General features: G+C 41.1%; 1 protein-coding gene across 1 annotated transcript in view; it reads right to left on the bottom strand.

The window, feature by feature from the left end:
• The window catches only part of MAP1B (microtubule associated protein 1B), a 119,634-nt gene extending 104,844 nt beyond the window's left edge, over positions 1–14,790 (bottom strand). The window contains exons 1-2 of the mRNA XM_054031973.1: positions 14,448–14,790; positions 8,410–8,511 (exon numbers count right to left, since the gene is read on the bottom strand). Of these exons, the coding sequence (XP_053887948.1) occupies positions 8,410–8,511; positions 14,448–14,625 (280 nt within the window). The 5' untranslated portion in view covers positions 14,626–14,790. The remainder of the gene's footprint in view (positions 1–8,409; positions 8,512–14,447) is intronic.
• Positions 14,791–18,205: the final 3,415 nt, after the last annotated feature.

Below are 18,205 nucleotides of genomic sequence, written 5' to 3'. Positions count from 1 at the left end.
AGACAGGAGCAGTGCGGGGGCATACTGGCCACTTTCGGGAGTGGCATGGGGCCAGGGCAGGCAGGGAGCCTGCCTTAGCCCCGCTGCGCCACTGACCGGGAGCCACCTGAGGTAAGTGCCGCCCGATGGGAGCCCACACTCCAATCCACAGCCCTGAGCCCTCTCCTGGAGCCAGGACCCCATACCTCCTCCTGCACCCCAAGCCTCTACCACAGCCCTGAGCCCCTTCCCAGAGCCAACACCCCAAACCCCCTCCCGCACCCTGACCCCCGGAGCTCGCACCCTGTACCCCTTCCTGCACCCGAACACTCTGCCCCAGCCTGCACCCAAACTCCCTCCCAGAGCTTGCACCCCTCCCCCCTCTGGCACCCCAACCCCTTACCCCAGGCTCAGCCCAGAGCCCCTCCCACACTCCGAACCCCTCAGCCCCTCCCCAGAGCCCACACCCCCTCCCCAAACCCAAACCCATCCCAGCCCGGTGAAAGTGAGGGAGGGAGGGAATGACGGAGGGAGGGAGGGAGGGATGGAGTGAGCGGGACGGGTAGATCCTGGGTTGCACTTAAATTCAAAAAGTGATCTTGTGCATAAAAAGGTTGGAGAGACCACTGGTCTATAATAATTCTGCACCGTTAGGGCCTGATCCAAAGCCCATTAAAGCCAATGGGAATCTTTCCATTTATTTCAATGGACTTTGGATCGAGCCCTTTATCATTATAGATACTGAACAGAAACCATTAATATTCAGCTCAGTCTTTCCCAGCAACTTACTCATCAAAAGGTTGATAAATTGTAGGTGAAATTAGATGGAGAAAGTCTAGGTATGACAACCAGAAAGCAGATAACAAATGGCAGTGTCAGCCTAGTTACAGACTTAAAACAATTCCAGAAAGGAAGACATGAAAAATCAGACAAAGGTCATGTGCTAATAACACAGAACAAAGGCCAATAATTAGAGGACATTGGAAATGAATACCGAAACAAAGATCAATGTGAGTCATAATAAAGGTGGCAACCAAAAACAACCAAGAGTCTAGAAAGAAGCAACTGAATGAAGAGAAATATGGAGAGTAATACTGTATTCCCTCAGCAAAAATCTTGGGAATGCACAGCTAAGATTGTTCACGTCTCCTCCAAAAGCAACAACAAAAACCTCCAACAAAAATATTAACATTGGGAATTTAAATGATCTAAAACAGCAGTTCTCAAACTTCATTGCACCGTGACCCCCTTCTGACAACAAAAATTACTACACAATTCCAGGAGGGGGCGGCCAAAGCCTGAGCCTGTCCGAGCCCCACCGCCCCAGGTGGAGGTCTGGGAGCGCCAGGGGCAAAGCCGAAGCCCAAGGGGTAGGGGACCTGTAACCTGAGCCCCGCCACACAGGGCTAAAGCCCTTGGGCTTTGGCTTCAGCTTTGGCCCCCGACAGTGGGGCTCAGGCTTCAGCCCTGGGCCCAGCAAGTCTAAGTCAGCCCTGGCAACCCCATTAAAATGGGGTTGCAACCCACAGTTTGAGAACCGCTGATCTAAAAGGAAATTCTCAGTTAAGGCTCACCTAACCCTTCACTGCTGCCCACCCTCCACATACAAGCCAAGACCCTTTGCTATGGAAACTGGAGAGTTCTATAATAACATGCTAATTTTATCTACTTGTGATGCAAGGCATTTAAAAATAAACTTCTCAGTACTATTGCTGATTCACTTTAGCAGCTTAATATCAGCATGTACTGGTGTTTTAGCAGTAATGTAAATTCATGTTAATTGTCTTTGAGAGCATTCCTAAAAAAAAACAGAAGTGTCAAGTTATTCAAGAATGATTGTCACGTCAGTGCAACAACTGACTCACTGAACAAATAAAATCCCTTAGTAGTACACTTCTGGAATTTTGATTACCACTAAAAGGAAGAGATTAAGTAATTCATATCTATTCCCGTAGCCAGACATATTAGGTATTTTACTTGTAATCCTTTACTGATCTATGGAAATCTTTGTACACTACAAAATAAAGCTAATTATACTTTCTGAAATCATGGCATTTCTTTCCTGAGTGAGCACCATCTCAGGGATCCTTTTTCACCTTCGTCTAAGCTGTCTGCAATCCCCTACCTCAGCGCTACTCTGTAGTGAGAGACAGTGACTCTACTGTGAAGTTGCTAGCAGCAACACCCCTACAGGGAACACCAATCACAGATCCAGCAGCATGAATCAGCTTAATTCTCCACTCGAGCTCTCTCTGCCTCCATTTTCTTTCTTCCAAGTAGCAACCACTTTATAGCACAAAAACAAATCTTTTAGCCAACTGGAACTAAACTCTCCAAATATATTCCAAGCTCATCTGATTCTCCCCAGATAGTTATTCAAGGTACAGAAGTCTCTACTAGGTTGAGAATCATATTTATAGACTAGCCCTGAGCTTGTTAACATGCCAGATTACTTGCGTTTGAAGATGAATGTATCTAAGTGTTTAGAGACGTTGCTCAGTGCTTAGACATTGACAGTGCTCTCCATTTCTCTGCATAGAACACAATATACTAGACAGATATTGCAGTATAGACACACCTGGTGCCAGATGATGATCCCAGTTACTCTTATTTATGCTGGTGTAAATGAGATCCAAATGTAGGCCAGGATATTTTAACTTTAAAAAAAATAAACTTTGCTGAAAGTAGAGTTAAAAAACAACTTTATAACCACATTTTATCAGTAATTTTGGGGATCTGATCTTACAATGCATTAGAACAGATTCTAAACTGGTATAAATTGGCATAGCTCCAATTAAGTCAGTGGGCGCTATGCTATTTACACTAGCTGAGGATCTGACCCATTGTATTTCTGTCTAACATAGATATGGTCTCAGTATTGGAGATTTATTTAACATAAAGAGAGTCAGTACTGTATTTCTCACATAAAGTCACATATTTCTATACAAGTAATAATGGCTAAAATGCAGTGCACAAATTCTCCATTACAAGACAAATAAAGGTGCTTATGTCATTTTAATTAAAAATCTACACATAGTATTCAGTCAGACGGCACTGTTATGCAACAACTCAACAAGTATAATTAATAATAAAAAGGTGTGTATGGTATGTTGTGGGTATTTTAACACAAGAAAAGCTGCACATCTCTGAAAATGACCTTTATTGATTAAGCATCTGTGCCATGTTGTATTAAAAGACGGCATTTAGCAGAAAGTTTATATTTAAAAGTGTGGTGCAAACAATGCCTATGCAGCAACATCTGCTTCAAGAAAGTTTCTTCAAACATCTTACAAAAGTAATACAGATTAAAATAAAGCAGATGAATTCAAATTGGCATGCATGTAGTTGCATGTCTCTCTATAGCTACGTATTTTGTATGTGTACACACTTCTCCACAAAGACAAAGGAGAAAGAAGGAATTAAAAAACCAGGACAGGACCAGCAGGGAAGGTGATAACCCACCCTGGACATGTTTGTCAGTTAACTGGGACTCACAACCACCACACTGAGAACCTGCAAACTAAACTGATACATCACCTTTTAGTCTTTCTATTTCTAAATGTGCTACTCGATTCAAATAATTTCTCCATCACAGAAACAATGCATTTTGGGTAGAATTCACCCTACTACAGAAGGCCCAAAGCAAGCCCTCCTCACTGTTTAAGTCTGAAGATGTAGGTGGAGATATGGATGAAATAGCCACCAACAGGGCCTCCACTTCCTCTCCACATCAGTGAGCTCCTGCCTGGTACTGAATAGGCAAAGACATGTTCATTTGGGGCAAACTAGGAAAGGAGACAATAGGAACTGGTCTACACAAAAACCTTGCTGGTTTAGCTAAAATGGATTTTATTTGGACAAGACCTAGAATCCACACTGATCCAGTGGCTGGAAGCCTCTGTGTAGGAGGCAGAGAGGGGCAGAAGAACATCTGTGGAGGGCCTGACTAATGAAGGAGAATATATTCCATCACACTCATCCCACACTGATTCCCTACACAAAGCCTATTTACTCTGGTTTTGTGGAAGAAGAATTTCACCTATTATGCACTTGCAAAATAAATTTTAATTTAAAAAGAACTAACAAATTGTTTAAAAGTAGCGCCATTTTAAAATAAAACACCAGTCAGTAGTTTTCCACCCTCATCTTAGCATGAGATACAAATTGTTGCATGTGTGGGTGTGTGGGTGAGAGAGATTTTTTTCTTCTTGTGAAGTTTACTTCAAAATACGATGGAAATTATCATCAGTTCATGATGGAGAAAACAAAGAAGTAAGCACTGGAGTATTCATTTTAAGTTGTGTTCCTTGTTGTCTTGGCAACCATTTTATTAGCTTTGCTATTTATTTTTCATCACGACCTGACATCAGTGCAAGATTTTTTTTATTAAGAAGCCTGCTAACTCAGCTACTGTACAAGCCATAGGAAAGGGCCTGTTAGCATTTCCATTCTAAACCTCAATTTTGAGGGCATGATATATTGTCTTTATAAGTACTATTCTGGCTGTACCTGAGCATACAGAACACCAGCAAGTGAATTTATTCTTTTATAACATTTAAGAAACTATGTTGAGACTTAATTCTACTCCCATTGATATCAATGGGAGTTTTGTTATGCACTGCAGTGGGAGCAAAATTAGGCCTCAAATTAACTCATTCCTCAGATATACAAATGTAAAAAGTAAGGATGCTCAGGAGAGGCATATTCTCTTCAGTGCCTCTCCTTGCACCTTCTGAGTGTGACCCCACCTCTGTCATACCCTCTTTTGGAGTAACATACCCTGTTTGCATTGTTGCTTTGCGTAGCCCTTGAATTGCTGTGAAAGATGTGGAGAAACTTATTTCTCTTGCCTCTGTCACTGTGCAGCCATGCAGGGACTGCACAAAATTATTGTTACACATTTATATTGTGGTAGCACTTAGAGGGCCTCCACCAGGTGGAGGACCCCATTATGCTAAGCTCTATGCAAACATTAGTAAAGACAGTGCCTACCCCAAAAAGTTTATCTGGTTTTATGTTTGGATCACACTAAGGGCTTGGTTTTAAACAGGCAAAAGCAGGGAATTTCAAAATTAAGGGTGACATTTGTTATTTAACTATACCCCCATCTTACATATGATGGGCCCTACTGGAATCTCATCAGGTTGATTTTTTTTTTCCCCATGATGACTATTGTATATTTGTTTTACTGAACATGGGTCTTAGCTACCTGGATTTTTCAAGATGAGGAGAAATTTATTCGGTTTTGCACTTAACACAAAATGTTAACTCTGTTGTGAAATTAATGTTAATTTAAATTTCAATCCAGGGTCAGAAATTTCAACAGAAATCAGTTACTTTGACATTTTATGCAAAAAGGGCTCCAAAAAAGGCTTCCTTTTTATGGCACAAAATGGAAAGCACAATGGAGTCTCACATGGGTTCAGTACCAAGGCAGTGAGGATAGAGACCAATATTTTGCCCTCAGTTCTGTGAAGCGGGATCTCACTGAGGTCAATGGGAGTCTTATACAAGCATCTGAGGGTAGAATTTGACCTAGAGTGCCAGCTTCACTTCTGAATTTCCTCACTTTTTCAGGTTTAAGACAGATTCTTTAATGCCTTTGAACATAGATTTTTGTGTCTTATTGTTTAAAGACTGAGCAGTGCTAGAATACACATTTATACTGTTTGTCATAGAGATGGTGATGAATTCAAGTCACATACAATTAAGCTGTAATTCTACACAATGACAGACTAAACAGGCTGTCTAGACAAAAAAGGCAGCTAAAAATACAATTCCTAGAGAATATTTCCTAGATGATTTTATAATCTTTCCATTGAAAAATAGAGTGTGTAATCTTATTTCTTTTATTTAAATGATATCAGAGGATTTGCTTGGTTTTAATTCATGTAAACCTATCAAAAATAATGTCCCAAGTTAAGCCATTTAACTGCACTTGCTGAAAATCTGAAATGCACGGTCATGTTTCTGCTAAAATAAAGGCATAGAATTTTTTAGCTGAAATCTTAAATTAGACATTTACAAATTAAATTTAGGTGTAATGTATAGTTCCACCCTCAGGGTCAAATCCTGCTAGTCTTACTCATCTAAGTACTCTCAAAGCAACAAAAGGGAAACTTGTGTGACTAAGCAGCTGAATTTGGTTCATGATCAATGAATTTAAACCAAATTGCAAGATATGTACTTTGGATTTGATCCCGCTTCCATGAAAGTCAACGATGGCAAGACCAGGACCTAGACGTTCATATTTTTTTGAATTTATTCTGCTGTTTTACAGGCCAAGGGGAAAAGTCCAAAAAATTTTGGTTTTCTAAATCTGGCAAAGTCTATGCACATTTGGTCACCAGTCTGTTTATTAGAGACAAATGCAGTTGTAACTAATACTGCACGAAGTTACAGAAAAAGCTCCAGTATGTTATCAAAGATGACAGAGTGAATACTGCAAGACAAGAATCATCAGAATCTCTTTGTTACAATTTGTGATATTGATTCTAGGAATCTGCAGTAGCAGCATTTCATAACCATCCCTCCATGCTCATGACCAGTAATTTTAATGTTATTTAGTCAATATTATGCTGCATTAGTTGTTACACTTACATCCCAAATATTTCACCAGTGAAAACAACCTACATTCCTTTGAGAAGACTGTATAGTATTAATTAACATCTAAGGTTGATTGCGCACATGCCTAAACTCAAGATTTGTTTAAAAAAAAAAAAAAAAAAAGTTAGAAAACTTACCAATCATCAGATTCCCATGAAATGACAGAAGTTAATTCTGTATGATTCACAACAAACTGTAAAATTATTTTTTATTGGACCAAATCCTCATATGAAAAGCAGGCTTTCCGAGAAGTCAGAAGAGAAGATTTAGGTTTCATGCCTCCCATAAAAGTCCACAGTTCCCATGAAAGTGAAAGAAAAGTATTCCCTCAACCATTCAAAGCAGGGGAGTGGAAAATTCTATCTGAGCCACTCAAACACAACACTATACAAGCCATGTTCACAGAACAGGGATTATACCAATTCTGAAGGGCTTTATCATACTGCAAAATTAGCAGTTCAGGTGTAGTCATAGTGTAGTCAAAATAGGGGAAAAGAAAAAACTGACTTTTAGAGGGAAAAGAAATTGACTTGACTGAACAATGAATCCCAAAGTAAGCCAGATCACATGCATTCCCCTGCACGTCCATATATAGTCCTCCCTTTCTGTATAACAAAGGGGTGGCCAAGGGTCATTTCTGTAGCAGTGCACCTCCATCATACCCAAATGCCACAGAAGGCCCTCCAAAACAGTTTGAGGTGCTGTGTGAAGAAGGGGTGGACTTGAGATTAAAGGGGAGCAGGGCCCTCGCCCCCTCCCCAACCAACTATGGGGAATCAGCTGAAAATTGTATTAATCTTTAAATTACAATATTCCATTCTGTGGAACTGGTGCTGAGGCACATGTCTTCTACTGGATTCCCCTGAGTTTTATGTAGATCTCAGGGGAATCTGTGGTTTCTGGCAGCTGAAAACCCTTTTCATTAACTGAGGGATGGGGTGTAACCTTGTTTAAAGTAAGTGCCCCAAGATAGTAATTTGCTGAACAGAGCCTGCTCTGATGCAAAGAAATACTTGAACTTCATGAGAAAGCAAAAACTTCTTACTCTTTCTTTCCCAAAATGTGCCATAAGTAAGGAAATGGATGGGGCAGAGAACTGTTACAGGGCTACAGAGTTTTTCATCTTTCAGTTATCAGTTCAATTCCAGCCCAAGTAAGTAGTGACCAAAAGTTACTACTTTTTAATAGTTCTTTGGTGACCTGTTCAGCAGGAGTTGATAGGCTAAATTCAGTTCCTTGTGAACACATTTCCATGACACAAACCTCCACCTTTTGTTACAGACTTACTCTCAGAGAGAACCATGAGTGAACGATTTTAGAGAATGAACCACCCCTCCTCCCTCTCTAGAAGTAGTCCATCCAATTCAGGATCAAGGCACATTGTTGGGATTGTGCTGTGCCTATTCTGATAAAAGACCTCCAGTCTCCAGAGCTGTTTATCTGTCACTTTACCTTAAGGAAAACAACCACTCATTCAAATAATGAGTATTGCCTAAACTTTAGTAGCACCCAAATATCAATATGGAATGAAGTTGAACATAGTGTTGAACATGCAACATAACTAAAGCACAGGTTTTAGTTGGCTTACCTTACAAAGTACTATCAAATATATTACATCAGATATTTGAATATTTTGACAAAAGAATATAATGTCTGAAGCTTTTTCTTTAAATAGAGAAAATCATCCTGTGTCAGAGACTAAAATCTAAGCTGAGTTATGCAGTAGTTTTTTCCATTTTGGAGATTTGGGGTTTTTTTTGGCTACTTATTTTTTTTTTTTTTAAGCTATGCCAAACACTGGTCAAAACTAAAAAGAACACTTACCTCGAACTTCAGGAGAAAACCGAGCTGAATGGCGAGACACAAAAAGTTTCAGTTCTTGGTCTAAGTTGCATTCAATCAGATTTGTGTCCCATGATCGGATTCCTACAAGTCAAAACACAATATGTATTCATATTTAACATGTGTGGTCTGAAAGTTTTCAACTGAATATTTTGGATTCTCATTCATCAGAGTTAAATATTTCTCCATTCCAAAACCTGCCTATGTCCCATCCTTTCTCTCTCTCATATCCACACATTTGACAGCTATTTTGTTCATTTGCACTCGCTGTATAGCTCAATCTTGTATGATACTGAACATTCCGACACCACTGAAGACAGTGGTCAGTGAGAAATGAGGGGAAGTCAGTTCATTGGTGCTAAAACGTGGTGGCTCCTGCAATCTGAGAATTGCTTGTTGATTCTGCAGCATCATGACATATTTATTGATATTATATGCCCCCAAACTGACTTGCAACATAATAATACATAGTTTTTACTGATCATTAGCTACTGAATTGCATAAAACTAAATTATTCAGGGGAATATTTTAGACACATTACAAGATCATTGTGTTTGCTCCCATGAGAGAAAAAATGACATCAGCTTACATTTATTATAGTCCCAATACTTTAAGTATTAAATTGGCAGATCTCTTAATGAAGAGCTGTTATGCTAGCAATGAGCCATCTCACTTAAAGTGAAAATATAAATTGTTACTTTATTCCTTTTGTTCAAAAAGTGTCAAAATTCTGTCTCTCTGAAACATAAAATATACTACTTGATCTCCTCTCTTAAATTTAATTTAACTTGGAAACAGTACTACTACTTTGCTGTCCAGTTTCTTTTCTCAATTATTTAAAGAGGGAGATTCTTGACACATGTAAGGCACTGAAACTTATGTTTCCATAATAAATATTTTTAAAGGATTATAGTTGGGAGGGGGGAATAAAGTTACCAGTTTAAATATCACAGGGATGAGAAAACCAAATATGAAATGAATGAAATGGTCTGGAATGTTTTGTATTTTTCTACAACTCAAAAATTCTTTATTTTTTAAAAAGTGAAAAAGTGTGCAGGCAGTTATTCTCCAATAAGGTACAGGCACTCGCACCACTCTGAAAATAAATGTAAATGTTCATCCTCTTCTGCTGGGATGTGGTGATTAGACAAGCACAAACTAGCCAAGCTGGATGGCAAGTGGATGGGCAGAGGGAAAGCAGCAGAGCCTATAATGGTATCTGCCTCTTCCCATTCCCCATAAGCTGACTTGTCTCTCTGGCTTTTCCTTCTTTTCTGTACATGTCCTGTCATGCAACTGTGGATTTGGGGCTCTGCAGTATTTGGGGAGGGAGGATCCAGTTGGAGGAGGTAGAGTAAGGGTGAGGGCAGCCACTCAATATGGTACCATCCCTTGGCATTTCCTCTGGAAATTCCAACATGACTTAGGAGTTAATGCTCAAACTAGCAGCACTATTTCCCACTTTCTTCTCCCTCAAGGGGAAAGAAAAAAAAAAAAACTAGTCCTAGCTTGACTCCTTGGGGAGGCACACTGGATGGTAGGGATGAAAAGAAAGAGAAGTCACAGAGACAGTTCAGCACTCTGCATGGTTGGCCTGAGATCAATAGGTTTGATGACTGGATTCCCCATACAAGTTTGAGGATCTGCATTTCAAGAGCCTTGCCCCCTGCCCACTCCAGAGGCCTTTGCTATAGAGAGAAAATCCATCTAATGCTTTTGGCAGCTTCAAATCTGTTGAAATACAGGTTTATTTCTCCCATTTCCATGTGATTTTGCAGGGGAGGAGATGATTTAACTCTTAGCTTGCTATTTTGATCCAAAAGCTACTTTGTGCCACCAATGACATAATAGGAATGTTCATTCTGCAGCAGGTCCACAAGGCACATAGAGAGTAGCTACTTTTGATGATTTTTCATAAGTGTCTTTATGATAACTTTTCAGCCAGACTATCAATGTGCCTGATATTGGGGTATGTCACTTTATTAATTAACTGAAATTTTTAAACCATTTTTAAAAGATAAGTTTTAGAAATATACAATTTTCCATACATTTCATAATAGTTTATTAAAATAATTCCCTAACTAAATTACTTAGTTGAACTATAGAGGGACTCTCTCGCTACTTGAATTGTAACATCTTTGTATGTAGGCATCAGAGGTCACCCTCTTCTAGGAGTCTTCCTATCTTCATTTGCTAGAAACTTCTTGGTCATGCAGTGCATTTTTTGGTGAGTGAATTTGGGAATTAAATATACCACAGTAACAGTGTTCATATTTAATTATTTCCATGTGTCAAATACTTAAAATCAAGAATAATCTTAAAGATATTATACCCAGCATCAAACATCATCCAGATAAGTAGCACACCAGAGAAATGCTTTTTGTAAATGTACACTGACCATAGATCATGAAGCTAAACAATGGTGATTAAACAAGTTCTAAACTCAGGCAAGCTCCAGACAACAGCTCATTGACCTATAATAGCAAACCCTGAATGATGAGCAATGGTGTTGTTTAGGGATAGACTACAGGCATTTGGTAGACCTATTAAAGCAACACAGACGTTGATTCAGTGATGTTGTAGGTACATAGTGTCTGTCCTGCCATCATTCGGTACATGGACATCCTTTTGATGCAAATGTATAGAGTGCAGATTTATGCCTAGATTGACATTCTACAATACAATACTGGAACAGAGCCAGATCGCTCAGCCTGTCAATGTGCAAAACAGAAGATTCAAGAAAATAAGCTTAATTATTTTCTTTATCTTACAGAGCATTTTCTGTACTTGAAGGTCCATGATTCAGCATTTCTGATATTAGTATATTTCAAATAGTAAAAGTGATAATATCAGGTTTAAGTGAGATGGAGATAAATCTCGAACTATAAACCATGGACAATTTAAAGATAAATATATGTATTGTTATGCATGCAGTCAGTGGAAGTACAATGGAACTAGGATCATTACTTCTTTCCGGGATATTAGGAATACAGATGCCGCTAGCCCCTGGACTAATTATACAGCAGAATGGGCACACCCACAAGCCTTAGTCTGTGGATAGATCTTGAAGTCATTTTTTGACACATCAGAAGGCAACCCTAGACCACTAGAAGACTGCCATTTCAAAACAAGTAGTTATACAGAAAGAGATATTTCAGAATTTAAAAATACAGTTGGCAAACTCAAAACAAGAAACCCTCTCTTCATAAAATTTAAGGCAACTAAATCTGCAATCATCCAGGCTGGGTAAGACCAAACCACTGATGTAAATTATCAGATAATATCTTCTCTGATTCTGTTTCTCTTCAGTACTGTACAAGAATCCACAATCTTCAATGATGATGCTCAAAAGACATGCCAGATAAGACAGCAAAGAAGAAGAGTTAACAGGGACGCTGAACTCTTGAAGGCCTTGTTGAGAATGGATGGTTTTGGAATGGACTATTTTTTCCAGATAGTAATGAGCTTTCCTCAGAAAAGAAGAGGTTCATCAAGCCCATATTTACTCCATAAATATATAGCTACAGACTCCCCCAGTGTGTTAATCCAGAACAAAGCAGCTGAATATCAGATCAGTGATATCTCCAGTAGTTGAATTCCTAATCAGATCATCTGCCACCTGCAGGAGAGAGGGGACTTCTAATCCAACAGTTTGAGTAGACAGCCCACAGGGTTGCTTATAAATATCTAAAATTTTAAAAGCTGCTATGCTTGGTGAGTTTAGGTGGCAGCAATGGAAACTGTACAGCAGGAATTACACAGCAGAAGCTTCAAGAGCCTGAAGAGGATTTCTTGAGGAAGGATGACATCAGACGTCTTGAGGGCAGAAGACACATCCGTTTGCTCTATTAATTATTAATAATTTTATTTAAAAATGCAGCCAATGCAGCTTTAACTCGATCAAAACTTGGGTAAAATTAGGAAAATACAATGACCAAGTCACTCTAAATTACAGAGCAGAGCAACAGCATTAGCAGTTTTCACTAGAAGACAATGGCAGCTATAACTATAAAAAAGGTCATTTTAAAAGGTGGTTAGCTAATCCTTAATCAGAAAGGAGTAAAAAATAAATTTGGAAAAAAATAATGAAGTAAAACAGATGGTGGGTTTTGAAGCAACAATAGGAAGAGACAATTGAAGTCCTATTGGGACTGCTGAACCACACCTATAAGCCAGGAATGGTAACCAATTCACTGTTTAAAGATCTCTCTCTGACAATGGACATTTTCTGAAATCTCTACCCTCATCAGCCCCAAAAATAAAACAAATCACATTTGTTACAAAAACATTGGTAATGTAGCTTAATAAACCATGCATCTAGTAATGATTTTATTTGTACTGCATATCAATATTGTGCAATCACAGCATTTTCCAATTCACTGAAATCTATTATTTAGAAACAATCTCAAGGACTGATTAAGAAAATCGTGATTTTCACTTATATTTTGATGGAGCTGTGACTTTTAAAAATATATATATAGCAAAAATACTCTGAGTCATAGCAGCAGCCTGTAGCTGGATAATGTAAGGATTATGAGAGTGAATGTTCAGATATTTAAATTTTAATCACTTAAATCTTTGTTGTTTTTCTTCTATAAAATCTATTTCTGTAAAATTCTCTAAAGCAAAAAAAATTCTTATTGCTAAAAGTTAGAAACAATAGAAGCAGCTGAGATCCTGCTCAGGGGTTCCTTGCTATTCAGAACTACGACTCCCCAAATCCCTTGGATTTTATTTTGCAGTGAGGAAATGCAGTTTGTTTTTTTAAAAATAACTGTTTAAAATGTATTTTTTCTTGGCTATGTGAACGCCCTTTGTCCGCTATGGGCTGCCATAGGGACCGCAGTGCGGACTGCACCACGCCCACGAGCCGGTATCTCTGGGCAGACAGACTCCAGCAGCACCAAGAGGGGAATAGAGAAAGCGAGGGAGGCATTACTGCTGCTGCAGAAGACCGGAACGACCTCTGCAGAAAAAAACACTAGCACAGCGCAGTAACAATGGCGGGGGGGACACAGAGAAGCAAGAATAGTTGGGGAGGGCCCAGATCAGTTGCAGTGGAGGGAGAGGTCTGTTGTCTCACCCGTTCACCTTCTCCTTCCTTATGTCTCAGGCTACGTGGGTGCAGCAAAAGCCAACTGCAGATCTTTGTGTGAGGGAAGCCAATGCGATATAGAAGGAGTCTCCTCCTTCATCGCTGCTGCTGTTGCTGCTTTATGGATTTAATAGCCATGTATGTCCTATGATACTGCACCTAAACTACTAGATTAACATTGGCTTGAACACAAAGATCAGATTCCTGCAGTCTTTGTCCCCCGTCCTTTATGTCTGCACATTCTCGATAGACACCTAGGAGTGACACCTAGGAGGCTGTAGGTCCGAGGGGGGTAAAGGAAAAGGGCAGAAAATAAGAAGCCCCCTCTCCAGCAGGCAGAGATTTCTGTTTGGCTTTCCCCAGTTTTCCTTCTGAAACGGTAAAAAGGGCAATGATGACACGCAAGGTGGGGCGCTCCTTGAGCTAAGAGGAAAATTCTCCCTCCCATGCGCCAAACTGAACCACCAAAACCGCTTCAGGAACCACAGCTGCATCCCTCCGCCGGTTCCAACCCAGGCTACCCTCCCGACCCCTGCAAGGCGCGTGTCAGCCAGCCGAGGAGGCTGAAGCCAGTCTGGGTTGGGCTGGGCTAGCCCCGTTGCCAACTGTTGGCGCTGCGCTGCAGCTCGGAGCAGAGGATTTTCCCCCTCCGAGCAAAGGGAGTGGTTGCATCAGATTCTTTTTTCCTTGTGGGTTAGTGAAGGCAACATCTTGACTCCTGGCGCCGGACGCTGCGAGCTGCAGCCCCGCTCGTGGCAGGCGGTGAGGAGCCAAGGGCGGGTGCCGAGCCGGGGGCATTTATGGCCGATAAAAGGGGGAGAGGAGACAACAGCAAGGACTTCTGTGCAACCTGTGGTTGTCCCCGTGCCTCCCACCCCCACCCGCAGCAGCAGGGCTGTTCTCGGGGGCGGGCCGGGCAGCTTACCTCGCTCGATGTTGCCGATGGCTCGCTTCAGGTGCTCCTCGGTCACGAGCTCGCCGATGACCACCAGCAGGTAGAATTTGCTGTCGAGGAAGCGGTGCGAGAGGCTGGGCGAGGGGGACGCGGGGTTGGGGATGCTACAAGACGGGTCCGGCTCCGCTTCCACCACCACGGTCGCCATCCTGCCAGCCCCTCTCCTCCTCTTGCTGCTGCTCGGGGTTGGGGGGAGGGAGGGAAAGGATTATCTCCAGCGGTGCCTCCCTCCTCGGCGCGGAGCTGCCGAGTGGTGCCGGGCTGCGGGCAGCAGGCGAGTGAGGGCGGGCGGGGAGGCGGCGGCGCTTTTATACCGAGACGGTGCAGGGCTGGGACCCGGGGAGGAGGGGGGACCCGGCACATCCCGGCGCGTTGCTGCTGCCGCTGTTCCAGCATCCACAGCTGATGTCATCTGCAGCAAATCATCCCCGGCGCTGCCTCCGGAAGCAGAAGGGACGAGGTGTGCAAACAATGCCCAAGGCTGAGCAAGGTGTGGGGGGCCTGGGGCCCAGCAAACCGCCCTGCCTTTGGTGTGCAACCCCCACCCCCTGCCTCAGCACATAGGCCCCCAGAGAGAGGCCAGCGGAGGAGCACAGTTCAGGCCAAACCTGACCCTCCTCCCCCCCATCCTCAGCTGACATGTAGCACAGGGCTTTTCCTCTCCAAAACTGCATGGGAACAGTACCTTCACGGGGCACCCTCTTTTGCCCCTACAGTCACCACTCCATAGGGACCCTAGCCACAAAATACGCACCCCCCTCCATGCATGAACTTTCAGTTTCACCTATTTTAAATAGAGCCAGTCATGAGGTGCAGAGCCACAGGTCACCTTCTGGAAGAGGATGCTTGCCCTGAGGATTTTGGTTGAGGTCCCATCTCCATTCACACAGATAATATCCCATATAATAAAAAGTACTGTACTGCCATAATCTACAGTAGTAATTGTCCAGACTCCTGCATTGCACCATAATACTGCTGCAGAACTTAGGGAAGTTACTATAGAATACTGTAGTGTGTTTTTACAAGGGAGAATTCAGATGTTCCCTTTAGTCTTTTTATTTTAAAACCAATTACTGTAATCAAACACTCTGAAACTAAGGCCTTTGTTAACACAGTCAGTGCTCTGTAGATATAGGATTCACTCCTGAGATGTGGTCCTTCCATGATGCCTTGGATAGACTACAAAAAACTCAGTCCCTGCATAAACAATTTGAGCCAGAGCTCCACCAGTGACTTGTGAAAGAACACACCCAGAATTACAATAAGTTTGGAAGGGATGTAAATTCTTATGCTCCAGTGTATAAAGATAACCTGCCCACAGGATAAGCTTCTTCTCAGCCGGGTAGAGGTTATCCCATTACTACTTCATGCAGGGTTTAATGTATTTTCCTCTGAAACAGTTGGCACTGGCTACTGTCAAACACAGGAATCTCGGCTGAATGGACCATGAAGTGCAGCAACTCCTGTGTTCCCAAAATGTATGTTTTTATTTTTACAGCACGCTGGAGTCATTATAACAAACAAGTATTTCAGGTGTTAATAATAATAATAGTAATAATAATTTATTGGTATTAGAGTAGGGCCTAGAGGCCCCAACCAAGATCAGGATTCCATTATGCTAGGCGCTGTATAAACAGAGACAGTCTTTGCCCAGGTGAGTTTACAGTCCAAGTAAGCAAGACAGAGGAAGGAGGGAGAGAAAACAGAGGCACAGAGAAGTGAAGTGACTTGCCCAAGGTTACAGAGCAGATCAATGACAAAACCAAGAATAAATTCTGTGTCTCCTGCTTATTCATTATGGACCATATTGCCTGTCTTGTTATAACTATTTCATATAGCCATGTGTTTCTAACATGAATAAACGTCCAAATAAACACATTGAGCATGCCAAATTCAGGCTAATGTGATGAAACTGACCTCTAACAGTGCATATACACTATAACATTTCTGAGCCATTTTCCTGCATCTGTATAGTTTCCCTGGTGCTTCTAGCCATGTAAATTGTGTTGTAGACTGGGCACAGGCATTTTGACAGCCATGTCATGTAAACCCAGAAGACTCAGTGGAAAAAATAACTGTACAGAACAATTGATAGCAATTTTCCTAAAATAGACAAAGTCTTAATGGACACAAATATGCTGCAAAAGTGTCACTAATATGAACCATATTCTACCAGTTGTGACTACAGTTCTTTCCTGCTGAGAGTAGAGTTTTTCATGGCATGGTTGCGCTGGTCTGTGTTGATACATATGGGCACACAAATACATATGGTTGATGCTAGCTTCCCCATAGCCAAGCCCTGTTATACTCATGCCCACATATACACTATTTCAGTTACAGACGTGCTGAGCGGTCTCTATAATTTTGGGGAGGAGCCTGCACAGAGGCAGGCAACCTCCAACATTCTCTCCCACTGCTACATACAGGTTTTCTGGTATGCATACTACATGTGTATTACCGGCAAGAATTTGGCCCAGAAGCTGAGGAGAAGGTGCATCTAAAAGATATTTTACTTAATGTTTACAAAATAGAGTGATAGTGATTCCCAAATACAAGGGTTAAAGATTTTTCACACATCACAATCACAACAGGTTAAGTGCATTAATGCTGTGAAATGCATTCCATTGCACAAGGTGCATTACATGGGTGACTATGTTTCTGTTGTGGTGGTGGTGTTGTTTTTTTTAAACAGAAGGCACTAACAACTGTGGGCAAATTATCTGTTGAGATTTTAGGCAATAAGGTTTACTTAAAGAAAACAAAAACAAAGAAACAAAACAAAGTATCAGAGGGGTAGCCTTGTTAGACTGTATCCACAAAAACAACAAGGAGTCTGGTGGCACCTTAAAGACTAACAGATTTATTTGGGCATAGGCTTTTATGGGTAAAAAAAAACTCACTTCTTCATGCATCTGAAGAAGTGAGGTTTTTTACCCACAAAAGCTTATGCCCAAGTAAAACAAATAAACAAAACCCTAAATATATGTATATGATACAAGTATTCCTAAGGTAGCCTGCTGAGGCATATGCTTCAATAGTCTTGTGTTTTATATTATGTTGCCACAGACTATATAAACTATTACAGAAAATGAACTGTGACAATTTATAACATTGTGGTAGGAGCTGGTAGGTATATTAAAACCCCAAAGAGCCAGATGCTACCATTTGGAAGAAAAATACATTTTTGTCTATCTCTGAGGGCTGAGTCTGGCTCATAGATGTTTTGCGTTCCTTAGATATTCACAAGCACATACAATTGGCAGATCTAAGGTAAAATTGGGGGCAATAGCATGCTCGTTACAAATGCAGGTCTAGCTTCATGGATATGGCTCTTGGAGAAGGTTGCAGATTCACAGTTTACATGGTTGATGTTCATACAATAACTTGCCCTGAAGCTTGTTTGTTGGTATTTTGAATTACAAAACAAATAAAACTTTGTCCTTGTACCCTACACTTTTCTTACCTGAAAAGAAGTTGTCTTCTTTACTAGTAACAATAAAATCTGAAAGCATATTTACATTCTGCAGGGTGGAAGCATATCACCAGATCTTCAGTCAGGTGAAATGAGAAGATGTTCTGTGTAAAGCTGACTCCATGTCACATGGCCCTCAGTGTTTCAAAAACATTTCAGCTTCCTAGCTGCAGCAAAATTACATAAATATACTATTTTGGATAAAGAAATAGCTAAATGAATTTAGACTGTACACATACAGGTTTAGAAAGACAGT

This window comes from Malaclemys terrapin, chromosome 6 (genome assembly GCF_027887155.1).
Source record: "Malaclemys terrapin pileata isolate rMalTer1 chromosome 6, rMalTer1.hap1, whole genome shotgun sequence".
NCBI classification, from domain to species: Eukaryota; Metazoa; Chordata; order Testudines; family Emydidae; genus Malaclemys; species Malaclemys terrapin.
This window is presented reverse-complemented; position numbering and strand designations above follow the sequence as displayed.